The sequence below is a fragment of the Eleutherodactylus coqui genome, chromosome 3, assembly GCF_035609145.1.
Source record: "Eleutherodactylus coqui strain aEleCoq1 chromosome 3, aEleCoq1.hap1, whole genome shotgun sequence".
Classification (NCBI taxonomy): Eukaryota; Metazoa; Chordata; class Amphibia; order Anura; family Eleutherodactylidae; genus Eleutherodactylus; species Eleutherodactylus coqui.
Window position 1 is genome coordinate 260,411,530 of NC_089839.1, and position 16,880 is coordinate 260,428,409.

General features: G+C 42.2%; 1 protein-coding gene across 3 annotated transcripts in view; it reads right to left on the reverse strand.

The window, feature by feature from the left end:
• Positions 1-16,880, reverse strand: part of EVI5 (ecotropic viral integration site 5) — a 123,219-nt gene that overhangs the window by 5,906 nt on the left and 100,433 nt on the right. For all 3 annotated transcript variants that reach the window (XM_066597352.1, XM_066597351.1, XM_066597353.1), the window contains one exon: positions 10,973-11,068. In XM_066597352.1, coding sequence (XP_066453449.1) covers positions 10,973-11,068 — 96 coding nt within the window. The remainder of the gene's footprint in view (positions 1-10,972; positions 11,069-16,880) is intronic.

Sequence of the window (16,880 nt, forward strand, 5' to 3'; positions counted from 1 at the left end):
ACCATATTTATGATGAGTTTTAGCTAATTTCAGACATTTTTCGCAATTTCCAGATTGGTCCATGACAAAAAAAGTAAAAATTAAAAAAAAATAAAAATAAAAATAAAAATCAATCAACCCCATGCATCAAAAATGCGTCAAAATTTTGGTGCAAAAATGGTGTAAAACTAAGCCAATCGTTAGTATTAACTGAAGTTTGGGGCATCTTTGGAAGGTCTAGTCTTATCCTCCAGCATGGGCAATAAGTCTACACTGCATCACATTAATGGGGCAGATTTACTAATACTGTCTATAAGCTTCCTGTTGCATATTGTGCAGTTGGATACATAAGATGCAAGTCACCCATAAAGGAGAGGGGAGACATACAAATCACATTAGGGTGACTCCATTTTTAGGTAATGTTACTGCACTGCAGCATAGCGGCTCAGTGATTAGCAGCGTTTGGGTCCATTGCATGCAGTTTGCATGTTCTTCCCGTATTTGTCGGGTTTCCTTCCACACTCTAAAACATACTAATCGGTTACTTTGAAATGCAGACCGAGACCCCCGATGTGACAGGGACGGTGTAAGCGGTGGTCCCGGGAAAAAGCATCACCATATAAATGAGTAAAATAAAGTTTGATAAGTTTTCTGCTACTTTTTCTCATTCTTCAGCGAGTTCATTACTTGGCGCTCCGGACACGATGCAGTTTGGCCGACTCTCTGCACAGGATACAATGGTTTCTTGGTATGAGCGAGCTTGATAAGAGATTGTGTATAAAGTACATTGTGTCATCACTTTATACCTTACAAGAGCAGAAAAAGAAAAGAGCTCATTTGGTAATAAACTTGTAGCTACAATGTATGGAAACAAACAGACAAATCAATGTATTTAGTAAAGACTCCAGGATACCGCCTACAGACCATCATTATCTGATGCAAGTTTTGCTTACAGGCATCTGTGAACTGCACTAGATTGATTTGCAAAACAGAAAACTCACAGAATTAGGACAGAGTATGCCAAAATGACAAATCTGACAGTTGATCACATCTGGCTGAAGAGCAGCGCCACCCAGTGGACACTGGAGTATTGCTGAAAAAAATGGAATAAGTTTCTTTCACATGCACAGTGTAGGTTGGTTTTTTGGAGGGGGGAGGGCGTATAAAAGGAAAAAACAGGATTTTATTAGAAAGGAATTGCGTCCCCACTCCACCCCGTTAAAAATGTCCTACAGCAGAACACTTCACCATACCTACAGCATGCTACACTAAGTACTGTATGTACAGTTGCAGTTGGCTATAAGTTAGTAGGTCAAATGATGAGATGCCACCAACAACTGCTCACATTTTAGAGGGGGGGGGGGGGGGGGGGGGAGCTGGAAAAACGAAGTGTCTTGTGTGAAACTAAACTTCCTATATCATACAATTTTCTTTCTATATGGGGTCTAAATGGGTGAATTAATACACAGGGTTACTAGAAACAGAAAAGAAAAAGGAAAAAAAAAAAACCTCACCGCTTGATATGTTTTTTCATTTGTACGTGTCTAGGTCTGTATGACTTGGGCCGGCTGCACACAGACGTACTTGCATGTGCAATATGCAAAAATTGAACCCAATGATGTCAATGGGTCCGTTCACATTTCAGTATCTTGGTGAGTATTTTGATCCCGCAAAAAAAAAAAAAAAAAAGGTTTTGAACATGGTCTATTTTTCCTGTGAACGAAAGGTCCTAAGATATTCATGGAGGTGCACAAATGTTTGCGCTAATGTGTGCGCAATTAGGCATACGTCCTTGTGAAGCTGGCCTAGGGGTGCTTTTACATGGTCCGATCTGTCGGGCAGATATGATCGCTGATGCTTTTACACAGGAACAATAAATCACTGCTAGTGAATGGAGGAGCAGCGGGTCGGGGATCATTCCGGCCCACTTGCCTCCATTCACAGTAAGCAGGCAGTCATTCACAGGTGAACGACTTCTAGCTTGAAGTTTCGTCGGTGCATGCGTTTCCACAGAACGATAATCATTCAGATTTCACCGGATCGCCGGAATCTGAACGATATTGTTCCGTGTAAAAACCCCCCTAAGTTACAAATCTGTGAGCCCTTGTGAACACGACCCACTTGTTTCTCGGCTACAGATGGTCTCCCATAACTTTTTTTCCTCTGTTTTAACAACCAGTGTTCTGAAGTCTCCAGCTTCACGTGATACGGCCGTCACGAAAAAGCTGCAGTCCCCCCCCCCCCCCCCCCCAAAAACCCAAAACTTTCCACCGCACTCTGCTACCCTACAAATTGTGCGTCTACCTGTGTAACGGTTTTTGGTTCTGTGTAACACTGAAAGGGTCCAATTTCTTTTATAGCAAGGCTGTGTTCACATAGAGGCTCGGTTCGGAGTATCCATAACAGATCTGGCATGAAATTCTGGATGGCCGAATAGAAACAGATCTAGTTCATTATCTAGTCAATGGGGTCGGTTCGGTCATAAAACAGATACAGGAGATTCCCCTTTTCTGCTCTCATAATGGTGCAGGAAAACCGAATCCCCCCCAGGCTGGTGTTAACCTAACCCTGTACAGGTTGGGATGTATTGCAGTTTTCTACACTGGCCATTACCGATGAGCACTACCATTACTAACGGGGCAGCATTGGCTTTCATGGGAAATTCCCTAGCCCGTACCTTCTCACAGCAGTATTTCCTCAACCGTGGTTAAAGCTGCATTAAAAGTAGAGTTCTTAAGCTGCAAAAGTCTCAGTTCTGTTCCAAGTACTTGCAAGGTGCTACAAGGCTTCTGTCAAACAAGGTGTCATTTACAAGGGAAGTCATAACCTTACTGATATAACCAACCCTCTGGATATCACTAAGACCCAAATTACACTTCCACCGGTCTGTGCTGCAAATATCTAATACATAGGAATTAAATCAGACCATGCAACATCTGGGAAGGCTACACAAGATCTCATCAGGTCGCTGTATAGGGCAAGACAGGTCTGTCCTTTTCCTTTGGCCAACAGCATTATACATACTTACAACCATGCACTGAGATTCTGGCCATTCTTGGCTATTCGCACAAAACACGCCAATGAGTTATGTCCATTTTGACCGTTATGTCCCAATTCACACTGTCGCCATTTAGGCCAGGTCTATAGCTAGGTTAGAGGAGCCTCTTCGGTGCGTATATTAAGAGATCATAAATGTCACCCCCCTCTGTAAAGCCAGATCGGAAAGCTGCTAATGGTTCTTGTCCCGTGTGCAAGAAAGGATATGTATCCAGCAACTAATTTTGTAGAGCGTTGAGTCAGCAGAATGCAGTCCTAAGCTCTCACCATGCGGGCTCAATCCCCGCATGCTTCATGTAGACGGCTCAGAGGTCAGTAAAAAGAGTACCTAGCTTGCTGGGGGGTAATAAACAAAATTAACTGAAAGTGCTATACATACAACAAGCCCCCCAACCCCTCTCCGCCCCGCCCCCCCTCATCATCCTCCCTTCACCGGTGTGTTTAAAACGCCATTAACAAGCAGTAGCTGTGACAGACATTCAACTGGTCAGTGAAATGCTACTATTTCCCTGTAGCGCCCTTAGCAATGTAAATCTAAAACCTGTTAAATCTTCCCGCTTGTACTGCCAGATAAATGACCCATTTAAGAGATGACCCAACAAACTTCGGGAAAACTATAGCGAGTGTCCGGTCGGAGTGTGCAGTCTGTCAAGTTAGTGAAACAATGACACAAATTAAATGTCCTCTGCTGAAAACGCAATAATATAATTTAAATACGAAGCAAAAATGTATATGTGCCTCGTGTACAGCCGTCACTCCGGCTGCTTCATCATTCCTTCATCCATTATAGAAAAATGGACAACTTTCAGAAGTGCATCAAGTTCAAGCTAAGGTATATTGTGGAAGTCAAGGCATTACTAACGGAGAGTTAATATTAGTTATCACATTTGCATAACACTGCTGTATGTACAGCTATTCTGATAATACATCAGGGAATTGTTCGTACGGTAAGGCAATTTCCTATTATAAACCCACTTGAATAAAAATAAATCTCTAGAGGATTTTAGAAAGTTCACTTGTATTGTTGGTTCAAGGCCGAATATTGGCTCGGCTCCATGGAGGGCCATCTCCTCAACGGGTAAGGCAAGTAAACCACTTTACGCAAAGTTCAATGTTTCCCTGGGTACAAGTGTACGGGGATCCATTGCAAGCCTCTATATAATTCATGGTGTGAAGCTTATATTGCTGGGTTTGGCGTGTAGAATGAGATCATCTTACTACTTGCATAAGCTTATATCAAACCAGTCTATTTTAAAATAACTTTCACCAACAGATTAATGACCAAAAACCTGATCGAGCCGTACAGTGCAGCCCTAGACGTATCCAATTACTTTTCTACTCAACTGTCAGTTACTGAACTACCAAAAACTATTTGTAGATCCTCATCAACATTTCCTAGTTGGTTTTCTAAGTACTGCTGGCCAGTAACATTCTTGTAGGGCATCTTTAACGGGGTTTTCAGGAATTTACCATTGACGACCTATCCTCAGGTCATATCCTCGGGGTAGGTCATTAATACTTGATCGGTAAGAGTCTGCCGCTCGGGAATTCCCACTGATCAGCCGATCCTCCGATCAGCTATCAGCACAGTGCAGCGGAGGCAGACAACTGCCTCGATGGTCAGAGCTGGAAGGGTAATAGAAGAGCGGAGGGGGGGTATAAGGTCTGCACCAAGCAATAGAGGGAGGAAGCATTCTCGGGTCTGTACTGAGCAATGGAGGGATCCTGGAGTCTATACTGGGGATAGGTCTGTACCAAGCAATAGAGGGAGGAAGCATTCTTGGGTCTGTACTGAGCAATGGAGGGATCCTGGAGTCTATACTGGGGATAGGGATGATTCTGGCCTCAACCCTTGTTACTTTGTAGTCTCCTGTTCAACAAGCAGGGTCTGGCAGCGAGTGTAACTGCAATACGATTTTCCAGTCAATGCCTCCTCTCTGGCACCTCAAAGAAGGAATGAACCAGCAAGGAGGAGTTGACAGGAGAGTGGTATTGAAGTTACACATGCTGCCAGGTACTGTGTGTGAAGTGGGGAACAGGAGACTACAGATTGATAGGGAAGGGAGGAAGTAGAAGGAGCTCACTGTTCTATTAAAAAGGTACTGTCAAAAAAATGAGGAGCAAGGGGTACAAAGGGGACTGATTACACAGTATGGAGGCCACAAAGGGGGCCAGTTACATTTGGTGGGGCTACTATTACTGTGTAAGGACACACTTTTTCATTGAGAGTAGCAGTAGGATGGGCTAAGTTCATAGACACGAGCTGTGGCTGGTGGTCGTCTTCATGGCAGTCTGAACCCGGATAGAGAAGAAAAGAATTTCAGAGATCAGAGTGTATTGTGATGTACTTCTGGAGCACAGCTAGTTCTAGTAGTATCAGGTGACAGTGTATGGCTTTAGAGTTTACAGCCAAGATACCTTTGACTCCTTTGAAAATTATAAAGAGGCAAGAATAAGCTGAAGAAATTATGAAGGTCTGGAGCAGAAGGAGAAGAAAAGGAACAACCCAGAGGAGGTCACCTGTGAGTCATTCAGTGTCATTGTACTTTTTGTCTCTAGTGGCATCACATCAGTATTGTGAGCAAATGTAAGATCTGCAGCATTCTCGTTTGTGAAACTACAACTTTCAGCACTTCCTTAAGCATTGCTCAGGTCAAACTGGGGGCTGTAGTTTCACATGGCAAAAAAAAAATCTATAAGCACACAATGGGTTGCCAGTAATGCTTTGGCATACAGAGTGTATCAAAACATTATTTCAATGATATGCACATATATGGAATTTCCAAATTTAACGACCCAAATAATTAAAAAAAAAAATTTTTAACGCAAGAGGGGCCAACTGAGACTTGATTGCCAGAGGGCCCTTATAAACCTGGAGCCACCCCTGGATAGAACTCTTCAAGTTTTTAATGCACCATTCACCTGATCGATGTGGATGGTGTTAGTGGCACTAAACCTAAAACAAGGCATCTCCACTGCAGTGAAATCAGCCAAGAACATGCCTAGAAGCATCTGGGCAGAACTGGACTACCAACATCTGCTTTGTCACCAATGGCATCCACATAGCAGAACTCTTCAAGTGTTTACTGCCCCTTACAGATATTCGATCTGCATGTCATTCTGGCCGTTGTATGTCAATTCATGCATGAATAAATCAGCTTTACTTTTGCACCATTCTTTTTGAATCATCCTGTATATATCCACATAGTTGACTTTAGTCAAAAGGTCAAAGTTTAGTAATGCATGGCCTGTGGTATAATACACGCAAAACTAATAGAAAACTAAAACTCCAAAAAGTTCTTCTAGTACAGTGTAATGCGGAAACAGAAAGATCTAGGTGTGAAGTGAGTATATGGCTTGAGCGGTACCCAGTGTTGATACAAGTCATTTCTCCACTGATGAACTGGCTAATTGCAGAGTTTTTTTTCAAATGGAACATGACACAGGGAGTCCATGAACTCACATACCCCTGAACCACAAGTACAGATATTAGTGAACACACTTTAAAATTGTGCTAGAGTTGAATGCTCAGTATTATGAGGCATTTTACAGTGAAGGCAGCATGCAGATGCCTTTACAGAGAATGTGTCCCCATTATATTGTTCAAAGTTTTTATTTTAAACCTATATTTTTGTAATTTTTGGGTGAATTCTTGCCATGTCTCTGTTCATATAAAAAAAAATAAAATCCTAAAATCTTGCCAGTCCATGGAAATCAACTTGGTACCAAACTTCGTTACTTCAACTGCCTGTTCTCGCCACTCATTAGATTGCATACAAAATATTTCAAACCACAACCATCAGTAACCTCGGGTACACGCAATGAATCAGATCTACTAGTCTGATTGTGGCTAGATGTCGTATAAAGCACCAAAATGTGTCCCAATGAGTTCCTAGAGCTGGAAATCATTGTTGATCATTAGGTGGCTGCAGAACATGGAAGAGAGGAGGGATAATACTCAGTGTAGTAGTATTGTATCTTGTCTCCACTGGAACTAGTAGTTGAGACATGGGTTGGTTGCTGTCTGATAGAGGGGATGGCTAGGTGACGTCCACAGTTGGTGATTATCAGGGCTGCTGCTGATGCGACCCCGTTGCTGGCAGTGTTCTGCCTCCCACATGCCCTGCCAACACTCCCAACTGCTGAGTCAGTGTGGCCACTAGCTCTGATTTCAGCGCTTGCTGTGCGGCATCCTCGTTGTCAGTGTGGCCGCTATCTCTGCTTTTAGTGCTGGCTGTACCGGCGTGCATATATCTAGATTACTCCCCAAATCCGCACCATTCGCAACCTGATTGGCTATTTGGATTAACGTATTCCCGGTGATTGGTTATTTGGGTTGGCTGATTAACGGTGATTGGTTGATTGGTTATTTGGTTTGGCCTGTGCAGAAGTGGGGAGTAAAAGGCTAATATGCTACCGGCGTGGGTGCTGGGAGTGTGGCCAGCGGCGCACTGCCTGCTTCACTCTCAGTATCGTCGGCTCCAGGGGAGGGGGTTCCGATCTCAGTTCCTGGCCCCGATGTCAGTCCCTGGCGCCCCCGCTCACAACCTTCCCTTCTGTGCTTCCAGGTCTCGGTGGTCGAAGCAGCGACTATTGGCACTTTGGTGAGGGTGAGTAGAGGGTGTGTCTCTGGCAGCCAATTAGAAGCTCTGTCCGTTTCCTTCGCCTCACAGTGGACAACCGATGTGTACACCACCCATGTCTCCACCCATCATTCTGGTGGAGACAAGATACAATACCCAGTATAGCACAGGGTTGGGGAATTTAATTGCTTGTAGATTACAAGTATACAGGATATGCAAGGGGAGTGAAGCTTTAACCCAAATCTGGACATGGGGCTGTATTAAAAGACTTTTTATAAAACAACTATTTCAGAGTTCAAGAGAAAAAGAGGGATAGGATCCTTTTAATCTGTCCACATGCTTAGGATACATTCCCATATGCAGCAGATTTGTTGAGAATGTTTGCAACTGAAAACAGTTTCCATTCACAAGAACGGGGTTGTTTTGGCAGAAAGCACAGATTTCAGCAAAACCCCATTCACATGAAAGAGTTGCAGAAATTTCTGCAACTAATCTGCCAAATGCAAATTTACCCTTAAAAATGGTTAACCAACATTGCCTCCAGTTGGCAGGTTTACAGTAGTTCAGGGGGCAATGTGTAATGTATTTGCATTTCTAAAGCGGTTGTAAGTGACATATTCCCCACTATTTCCTCTTCTGATGATGTCCTGTACATTTGATCAAGCATCTTATTATGCATACAACATACAGAATGTGATCAGTGACAAAATGTGTGTTTCTGTTGAGTAATTCCAAGGAATTCCAACGCGCTTTGCCACCCAAAAATAAGAAAAGTCAGGGAGTGTGCAGGCGGCAGGGAAATTGAATTAGAAAGAGTTAACTAGCGAGTATGACTACTTTTACATAAGTAGTCATACTCGCTGCTCACGGGATAAAGTGCAAAAAGGCATAAAAAAAATAAAATAATAATAATCGCCTTTACTTATGGAGGAGGTCTCTCTCCAGGAGGCCTCATAGGAAAGACTTCAAGTCAAAAAAGGAACGTCCCATGTCCAGAAAGTTCAGTTGAAAAGTTTAATTCTCCAAAATTGTACAGACAGATAAAAGGGTAAAGCCTTAAAATACAGGTGTAGTTAAAAGCAAAATGCTATAGGGTACAAGTGCAACGCGTTTCAGGGCTGCTCTGGGCCCCTTTCTCAAGCATATGCATGTATAGATTTGGTGCACTTCTATAGTAAAGCAAATGTTCATTAGTAAAAAAAAAAGGAGACATGTTTGCGTTCGTACTGGGAACGCCCATCTAAGCGACACTACAAGTGAGCAAAATTCAACATAGTTATTAAAAATGTGTAATTTATCATTTTTCACATTCCCTTAATAGAGCTCTGGCAACTTGGACAATCCTTTGAAGGAGTTCATATAAAAAGTGTCATGCTGGTCACTCTACAGTACACTTCCTGGCATGTATTTCTTCCAAGCAATCGTGTAATCACAAGCAACCAACTACTTAATAAGATAGCTGAAAATATAAACCGCTACCTAGTCTCACACTCCGTCCGACCATCAGAAAATACATGGTCACAGCAGAGGCGCAACTTGAAGATCCTGGGCCCCAATGCAAAACCTGTACCAGGGCCCCCAACTATAATGCTTTACTCATAGTACTGGGCTCCCTATATGGAGAAGAGAGGCCTTATGGGCCCCCTAAGGCTCCTGGGCCCGGGTGCAACCATATTCCCTATAGTTACGCCCCTGCAGTAACATCGCAGCACTGTGATGATGCCTAATTGAGTAACCCAGTCAACAAGGAGAACGGTTATAGGAATTATATAACCCGTCTATGTACAAATCTGCTTTTCTAACTCCACGCTCAACTGACATTAGGCAAGTATCCTTTTTTGCAATCTCGGTCATACCAGCACAACGTACTTACTTTCTCCACAACGGTAAGCGACCACAAATCAGCACATGTGCTTCAGGCAAAACAGCACATGAGTTTCACATAAACCTCAACCATTTAGACATACAGGGATTGATACAGGCGACTGCATCACATTCAAGAGAACAAATACTTTAAGACTCTCTCAAGAGATTACCCCAAACTGTTATTTAGCATCTAATCAGGTGTGAAGAGGCATGCGGCAAACAAAAGTCACCTGAGACTTAGATTGCAGAATTCAACTCCATTTAGTTACTAGCTAATAGAAGGTTTGGAGCCCAGCGTCAATAAGCTGTAGCTTTATAGGAAAGCCAATGAAACTGGAGGGTGCAAAATACCTCCTTAGTTATCATGGAGATCCTGGTAAAATAAAGTGATGACCGTTATTGTGATGTCTAAACCAGCTTCTACATGTATGTAAATACTGGCGTCACGTCCAACTAAGGGCTAATGCCCACGGACGGATTTCTGCCGTGTTTCCCCGCAGCAATTAGGTTCTATTGAACGTAATAGCTCAATGTTCACGCTGCGGAATTCCACCACAGAATTCTGCAGCGTGAAAGAAATTGCGGCATGCCGCGGAGAAACGCGCGGCCGGCTTCCATTGTAGTAATTTGTGTGTTTCATTCGAAACATCAGGTGAGTTTTTTTGTTTACCTAGGTTACTTTCCCTCATAGAGGGCTGTCCTTTGTTTTACTTACTGGTCAATGTAGGAAACGTCTCAAAATTAGTACATAAGAAAAAGTAGAGACATTCCCAAAAACCCCCAATGAAATGCCAGCCAGGACTTTTCATAGATCCTTTCGCAACGTAAACCGTAACCGGATTGGTTGCTCCAAATTTTTGTCTAGCACTAGATTTGATAAATATCCCAAACTCCTCTAGTTCTAAGGTGTTCAACTATCGGTGAAACCCAGGGGCATAACTATAGAGGGTGCAGGGGATGCGGTTGCACCCGGGCCCAGGAGCCTTGGGGGGCCCATAAGGCCTATCTTCTCCATATAGGAAGCCCAGTACTATGAATAAAGCATTATAGCTGGGGGCCCCGTTCCAGGTTTTGCATTGGGGCCCAGAAGCTTCAAGTTACACCTCTGGTGAAACCCCTTACTCAGGTAGAACGCTATCATTTTACAGTAGATCCTTAGATTTTAGAGTTATTCAGAGTTAATAGACTACATTTTTTTCTTTTTTTAAAGAGCAGAGGCTACCACACAGGAGCATATCAGCAACATGGACCACTACATGCACATGTGTCCATGAATAATGCTGGTCGAAGGCCAAAACCATCTGGAAAAAAAACTAATTAAAGCCAAAAAATATAAAAAAACAAAAGCTTTAATTAAAATACCCATGAAATGGAAATTTGTTTTAGCAGAATTGGGTGCCCTCTTACAGCACCTAACATACACACGGACATGTGTGGAGGATGGTGGCATTTAAATAGGAGCATTTACGCAGTTCGCTTACACTTACCTCGTGCTTCAATTCTTCAATTTGATCTTTTAACTCACGAATGTACTGGCTGGAGTCGGAGTTGTTGAGTTGTCCTTGAATTTTCCCTTCTTCTTTCTATACATAGCAAAACAAGAAAAAGATGGTTCAGTGGTTTTATCAGTCAACTCAACTGTTGACCCAAGTAACAATACTAGTAAAGGGGAAATAGAAATATCTGTGGGGCTACACAAAAACAATTGTGTAAGTCAGTCAATAGGGGGCCAATTGATTTAGTCATTTGCTACAATTCTTCAAAGCCATAGGCATATGATAAACTCACGCACATAGGGTATTTGGCTCTGTAATGTAGAGCTCCAGGAACCTTATGTGCCGCCTCCATACACTAGTTTTGTAATATCATGGCTCTCAAACTGCCTACTATATTAGAGAAACACCTTATTGGTATTGTATGTCCCCTACAGAGAAATTGCCTAGAAAGCCAAGTAGTCAGAATAGTTTCCTATACCATCAAAAGGCACTTGGAAACTGGAGGAAACTGACAGGCAGACGTATGTCAGACCAAAGGAAAGTACAAAAATCACATGACAAGTTTGAGAGTCAACAGTTTGCGTGATCAGAGCCTCAACACAAAATTTGGACTACTGAAGAGTGAAAGAAGGTCTTATGGACTGATTCTTTGTTACATCCCACAGGGTTTTTATATACCATCAAGTACGTGAAAGGATGGCTCCCGAGTGTATAACATCAACTGTCAAACATGAAGAAAGAGTGATCGTTTGAGGCTCTTTTGCTGGATCCAGAGTTGGCAACCTGCATCGAGTGACTGACACACTGGATAAAAAGAGCTACCACAGCATTTTAATGTGCCATTTAATACCCTCTGGTGTACGCCTATTTGGTCTGGGGTTCATATTACAGCAAGACAATGATCCAAAATATACTTCTAGGTTACTAAAGACAACAAGAAGCAGCTGGTAGGCTTCAAAGAATGGAATGACTTACAGTCTCCAGACTTAAGGTGCTTTTACACCTAACAATTTATCGTTTGAACGAGCAAACCACATCAAAGTTCACTGTACCAGTTAAACCGAACAATTCGTGTATGTGCCAACGAGCATTTTCATGTTTGGTTGAAATGAACGATAAGCAAACAAATTATTGGTAAACATTCGATTGATGGCAGTGTTTACATTGAATGATTATAGTTCATTTTTGCTTGTTTAAACAATTTTTGGAACAATATTAGTTTTGTATAAGAGGCCTTTAAATCCTGGTTTAGGATGAACTGGACAGAAGGGTGAAAAAGCAACCTACAAGTGCAGCACATTTGTGGGAACTTCTACAACAATGTTGGGAAGACATTTCTGAATATCTGAATGCAACTCTAGAAAGAACGCCTCAATTGTGTAAAGCTGATATATCAGCTAGAGGTGGATACTTTGAAGAGTCAAAAATCTAGATTTAAATATGGTGACAGTTTTTATGATTAAATTTAATTTTATCCCCCATGTATTCGTATTAAAAAAAAATCCTATACTTTTCAAAATAGATTTGAGACATCAGTAAAAACTAAAAAAAAGGAGGACTTTAAAACTTTTGACCACTAGTGTATATGCCCCAACATGTAAAATGAAATAACTGGAAGCCTACATGGCAGAATCCTTCATGTAACAATCTAATACAGAAAAGTTGGCTTACAGGGGTTGCCCAGGACTTTTCTACTGATGACCTATCCCAAGGCCAGTCATAAATAAGTTCTCCACGGTCCTCTTCTCTGGGATCCCTGCAGATCAGCTGATTTCCAGCCCCGCTGTCAGTAGACACAGCATGAAGCAGATAGTGTTGTCTGTATTACCTTGGCCTGATTTAGTGGTGCAGGCACAGCTCCACTTCAATGGAAGCTAGGTAGACAGCACAAATCATGGCCTCTGCAATCTGCGCAGTATGATCTGCTTTTTGCCTTGTCCATAGTTACAGTGGTGCTGGGAAACAGCCGATTGGCAGGGATTCTAAACAGCGGACCCCATCGATTATCTACTTAGGTTAGGCCATCAATGTAAAAAAAAAAAAATTCCCAAAAGTCCTAAACCACCACTTTAAGCAAAAACAATCCACTCTTAAAAAATTCCATGCCACGCGATTTTTACCATTATAACTATTTAAAAAAAGCAAAAACATTGCGTCTATGTACTTTCATTTTTATTTATTTATTTATTTTTTTTAAGCAAAAAAGCATTGCGCTCGGATCCAGAATTGCAAGTTTAGGCGTGATCAAGTTTCTCTGGAGACATCGTGCTCGCCAGGGTGAAAGCACCCCATGTATGCGAATTATAGAAGCCGGTTAACACAAACATTTCTTGCTCATCAATCTTGTAGTCATTTCCCAATATTTTCATGAGAAAACAAACCCAGCCACAAGCTTTTTCCACGAATCTACACATATGGGGTTTATCAGGGACCATCAATTAACAGACTTCCTTCCCAAGCAGGTGCACGAAAGGCAAGGGAATTAGGTAAGTAAGGCTGCTCCAGCAGAGCGATAGCCGCTCTACAGCAGATGGGTAACCTCCTCAGTATGCATGAAGAGGGGAACAGAAGGCATAGTGAAGTTTCTTTCAAAAGCTTAAGTGTTGTTAAAACCACAGCATTGCAGCATGAAGGAGGGTAAGAGGCGATGGTTCTCTCACAAGTCGGGGTGTGTGACAGCATTTGGAAATATTACAGTTACAACTAAAAAAAACTTGGTAAAACTTAGATGGTGATATTAGAAGTAGGAGAAATGTCAAGACAGGAGCTGAATTATTACACCTATATTAATACCATCTTTAAATCAAATGCATGCAAAACAGTTTGCACATCTAACAAATAAAGTGTGATGGTGCACAATAAGCTATGGCTGCAACACATACAGTAACACATACCGTACTTCAGCACTCATACTCACTTAATATGTGCATGAAAGTGCACAATTATTGTTTATACTAAGTGCATAAAAAATGCCAGGCTCTTAGCACACAATTTGAGAAAGTGTGTGGGACCATCCATCCGATCCAGACGAATCCCAATAGATGGATAACCAACTCTACTGATCAAATTGTGAACAAAGGACCTTGTATTTTTTGTTTATATGTAGGGGGTGGCTACCTATACGTCATGCATTCCATTTTCCAAGCTGGCCCAAGTGGCTCAGTAAATGGTAGATAACTAGGTGTTCATCTTTCCCATTCATGTGGAGTCTTTTTGGCCCAAAGAAGTGTCTGTAATTCCCATCCATTGGGGTTTTCCTGGACATGGTGGATGGGCCCACAGAAAATTTGATGAAATTGTGGGCCCACAAAACAACATTTGTTATGCGGTTATTATAAAACAGATGTGCATTTTTATGCAGATATTAAGTGTGTATGAGTGCTGTAGCAGGTTTATGTTACAATCTTTAGATCAGCTATTGATAAATGACTGATCACCGGAGGGCCAACAACTGGGAAGGTACACCCAGAGTCCACCAAATGAATATACCCCATTTTAATCCCTTCCCCCCCCCCCCCCCCCACTCACTGCCGCAACTCACCGCTCCCCTGCGCCGGCAGCCGAACCTTTTCTTCCGAGCAGGGAGATACTCGCTAAGGACAATGCTCGATCGAGTAATTGTCCTTAAAGAGTATGCTCGCTCATCTCTATTTATGAACTAATTTTACTTAGCAGCTTGTTCCTTAAAGTCACTTGCAAAGTTTGGTGTGTGTACATTAGTAGCATAATTTCTGACCATTATATGACTTTTACATAAAAAGGACTTTAAAAAAAAATTCATCAACTGCAAGCTTTCCAGTTCTCAGTTTTTACTCATGTGGGTAGAAACTGTCTGTTTACATACATAGTGGTAGGAGAGCAGGATCTGCAGAAAGGCACAGCAGCATGAAGGACACTAAACAGCAGTACTAAGCAGTTCAGCTGTGAATCCAGCACTGGGAGAAGTTAAAACACTTACTAAAAGCTGCAGCAACATTTCCATGTCTATCTCCCTCTAGCAGTTTCCTTTTCCTCCCCTTTTCCATAGTCTTCTACAGGGAGAACGAGAAAGCATAAAAGCCCCCCCCCCCCCCCCCCCCAATCAAATTTAGGTAAAAGGATAAGCACAAGTTTGTTGAAAAGCCAGTGACCATTAAAGTTTCATTTGTTTGTTTTGAATTTGAAATTGGCCAATATTTGTCTAAATTAAAAAAAACATTTAATTCATTAACATCCAGAGTTCTTGGGTTTCTTCTTGGTCGCCATATGCTTTAAAGGGGTTTTCCTATAACTATCGGGTTAGCAACTAAGCACAGGATAACAACTGGCTGGTCACAATCACATATTATATAAGAATCTGTTACCAATGTTCTTTTAGCCACAAGCAGAAGCTCTGGTTGCTGAAACAAATGGTATAAACTAATCAGATAGACACAAGTGTAATGTTAGCGCACAATGAAGCAATTGCAGAAGGAATTAAGTAACTTTGCAAAACAGTCGTTTTGAGCACATTGTGGTGAAAATCTTGCAATTGCCAAGCTAAAGAGTTATAAAGATTTCTTAAGAAAAGGTTTTAAATTAGCATCCTGTGCTTTTTCTTCATCTGGCAGCACATAAAAGCAATCAAAGTTCCCTATACGCAGAGCTTTCTTAAAAGGAAATACAGGTGTTTGGGGGCTTTAGGGGGCTACAACCACAATGTGAACATCATTTGAGAAGGGAAAAAAAAGAAAAACATGCAATTCCTAGAACAGGTGTCGAGACGAAAGTGTGGTTCGATCAAACGCTTCACATTTTTATGTGAAACAAGCGGTATTTTCTAACATTTAATTGATAGATGCATTAGGACATTTGACCAATATACAGCAACAATGTATGAAGTGTTAGTACAAGTTATCTTGGCCAGGCTTGTTACTGCAGACAGTTTAAATTCACTTCACATGTAGTTGGAGGGACTCTTCCTCTATACAGGTGTTTCAGAATAGTTTTCTTTTTTGTTGGTGAATAATGGATTCCAAGGGCGGAAGTCTGTTCTGATCTACTTGAAACGTTTGAAGCCAAAGGCACATTTTTTCCCGATCTGGAGACGGAATCAAACATGGGCGTATCTTTATGATCCACAAATGAAGAATCGGACCATGCAAGGATGACAAGAGAATCATTCTCGATTTTCTGGAATGAAGCCATGCCATCAACAGCGAGCGGTACGTAGCGCAAATATATCGCTTTTAATGGAGACTATATTGAGTAGCAAATTTGTATAGAGGAAGAGTCACTCCAACTACATGTGCAATTTGAATGATCTACATCAGTTACTAAAGAAGTTATGACCACTTTTGCATTACTTTCACTACAACCCACGTATGTTAGTCATTTTGGGGCATATTCTCTACTGTTCAGTTTTTTGTTGTGCATTTCTGAAGCTTGCTGAAAAACTTAAAGGGGTTGTCCTGAGCCAAACCCGCAAAATTTTAAATCTGCACATTCCCCCAGTCACCCCCCAGCATAAAGCAGCCCTTTAAACCGTTTAAAAACCGCTTCCTACTTACTGTTGAGATGAAATAATAACTTATAAAGTTCAGCAGCTAAGATGGCGCCTGTGTTGTCCCGTCCCACGGTGCATCGCGCTTCCAGGAGGCCTTCATGCGGTCCAGCAGCAGCGGCGTTCTGGCCCCGCCCCCTTGTACGCATCGCGTAGCTCCGCCCCCATCACGCGTGCCGATTCCAGCCAATCAGGAGGTACGCGATGACGCGTACAAGGGGCGGAGCCAGAATGCCGGCTCGTGCCAGAGCGAAGAGATGGCAGAAGAACCTTCTGCGCAAGCGCGTCTAATCGGGAGATTAGACGCTGAAATTAGACGGCACCATGGAGACGGGGACGCTAGCAACGGAGCAGGTAAGTGAATAACTTCTGTATGGC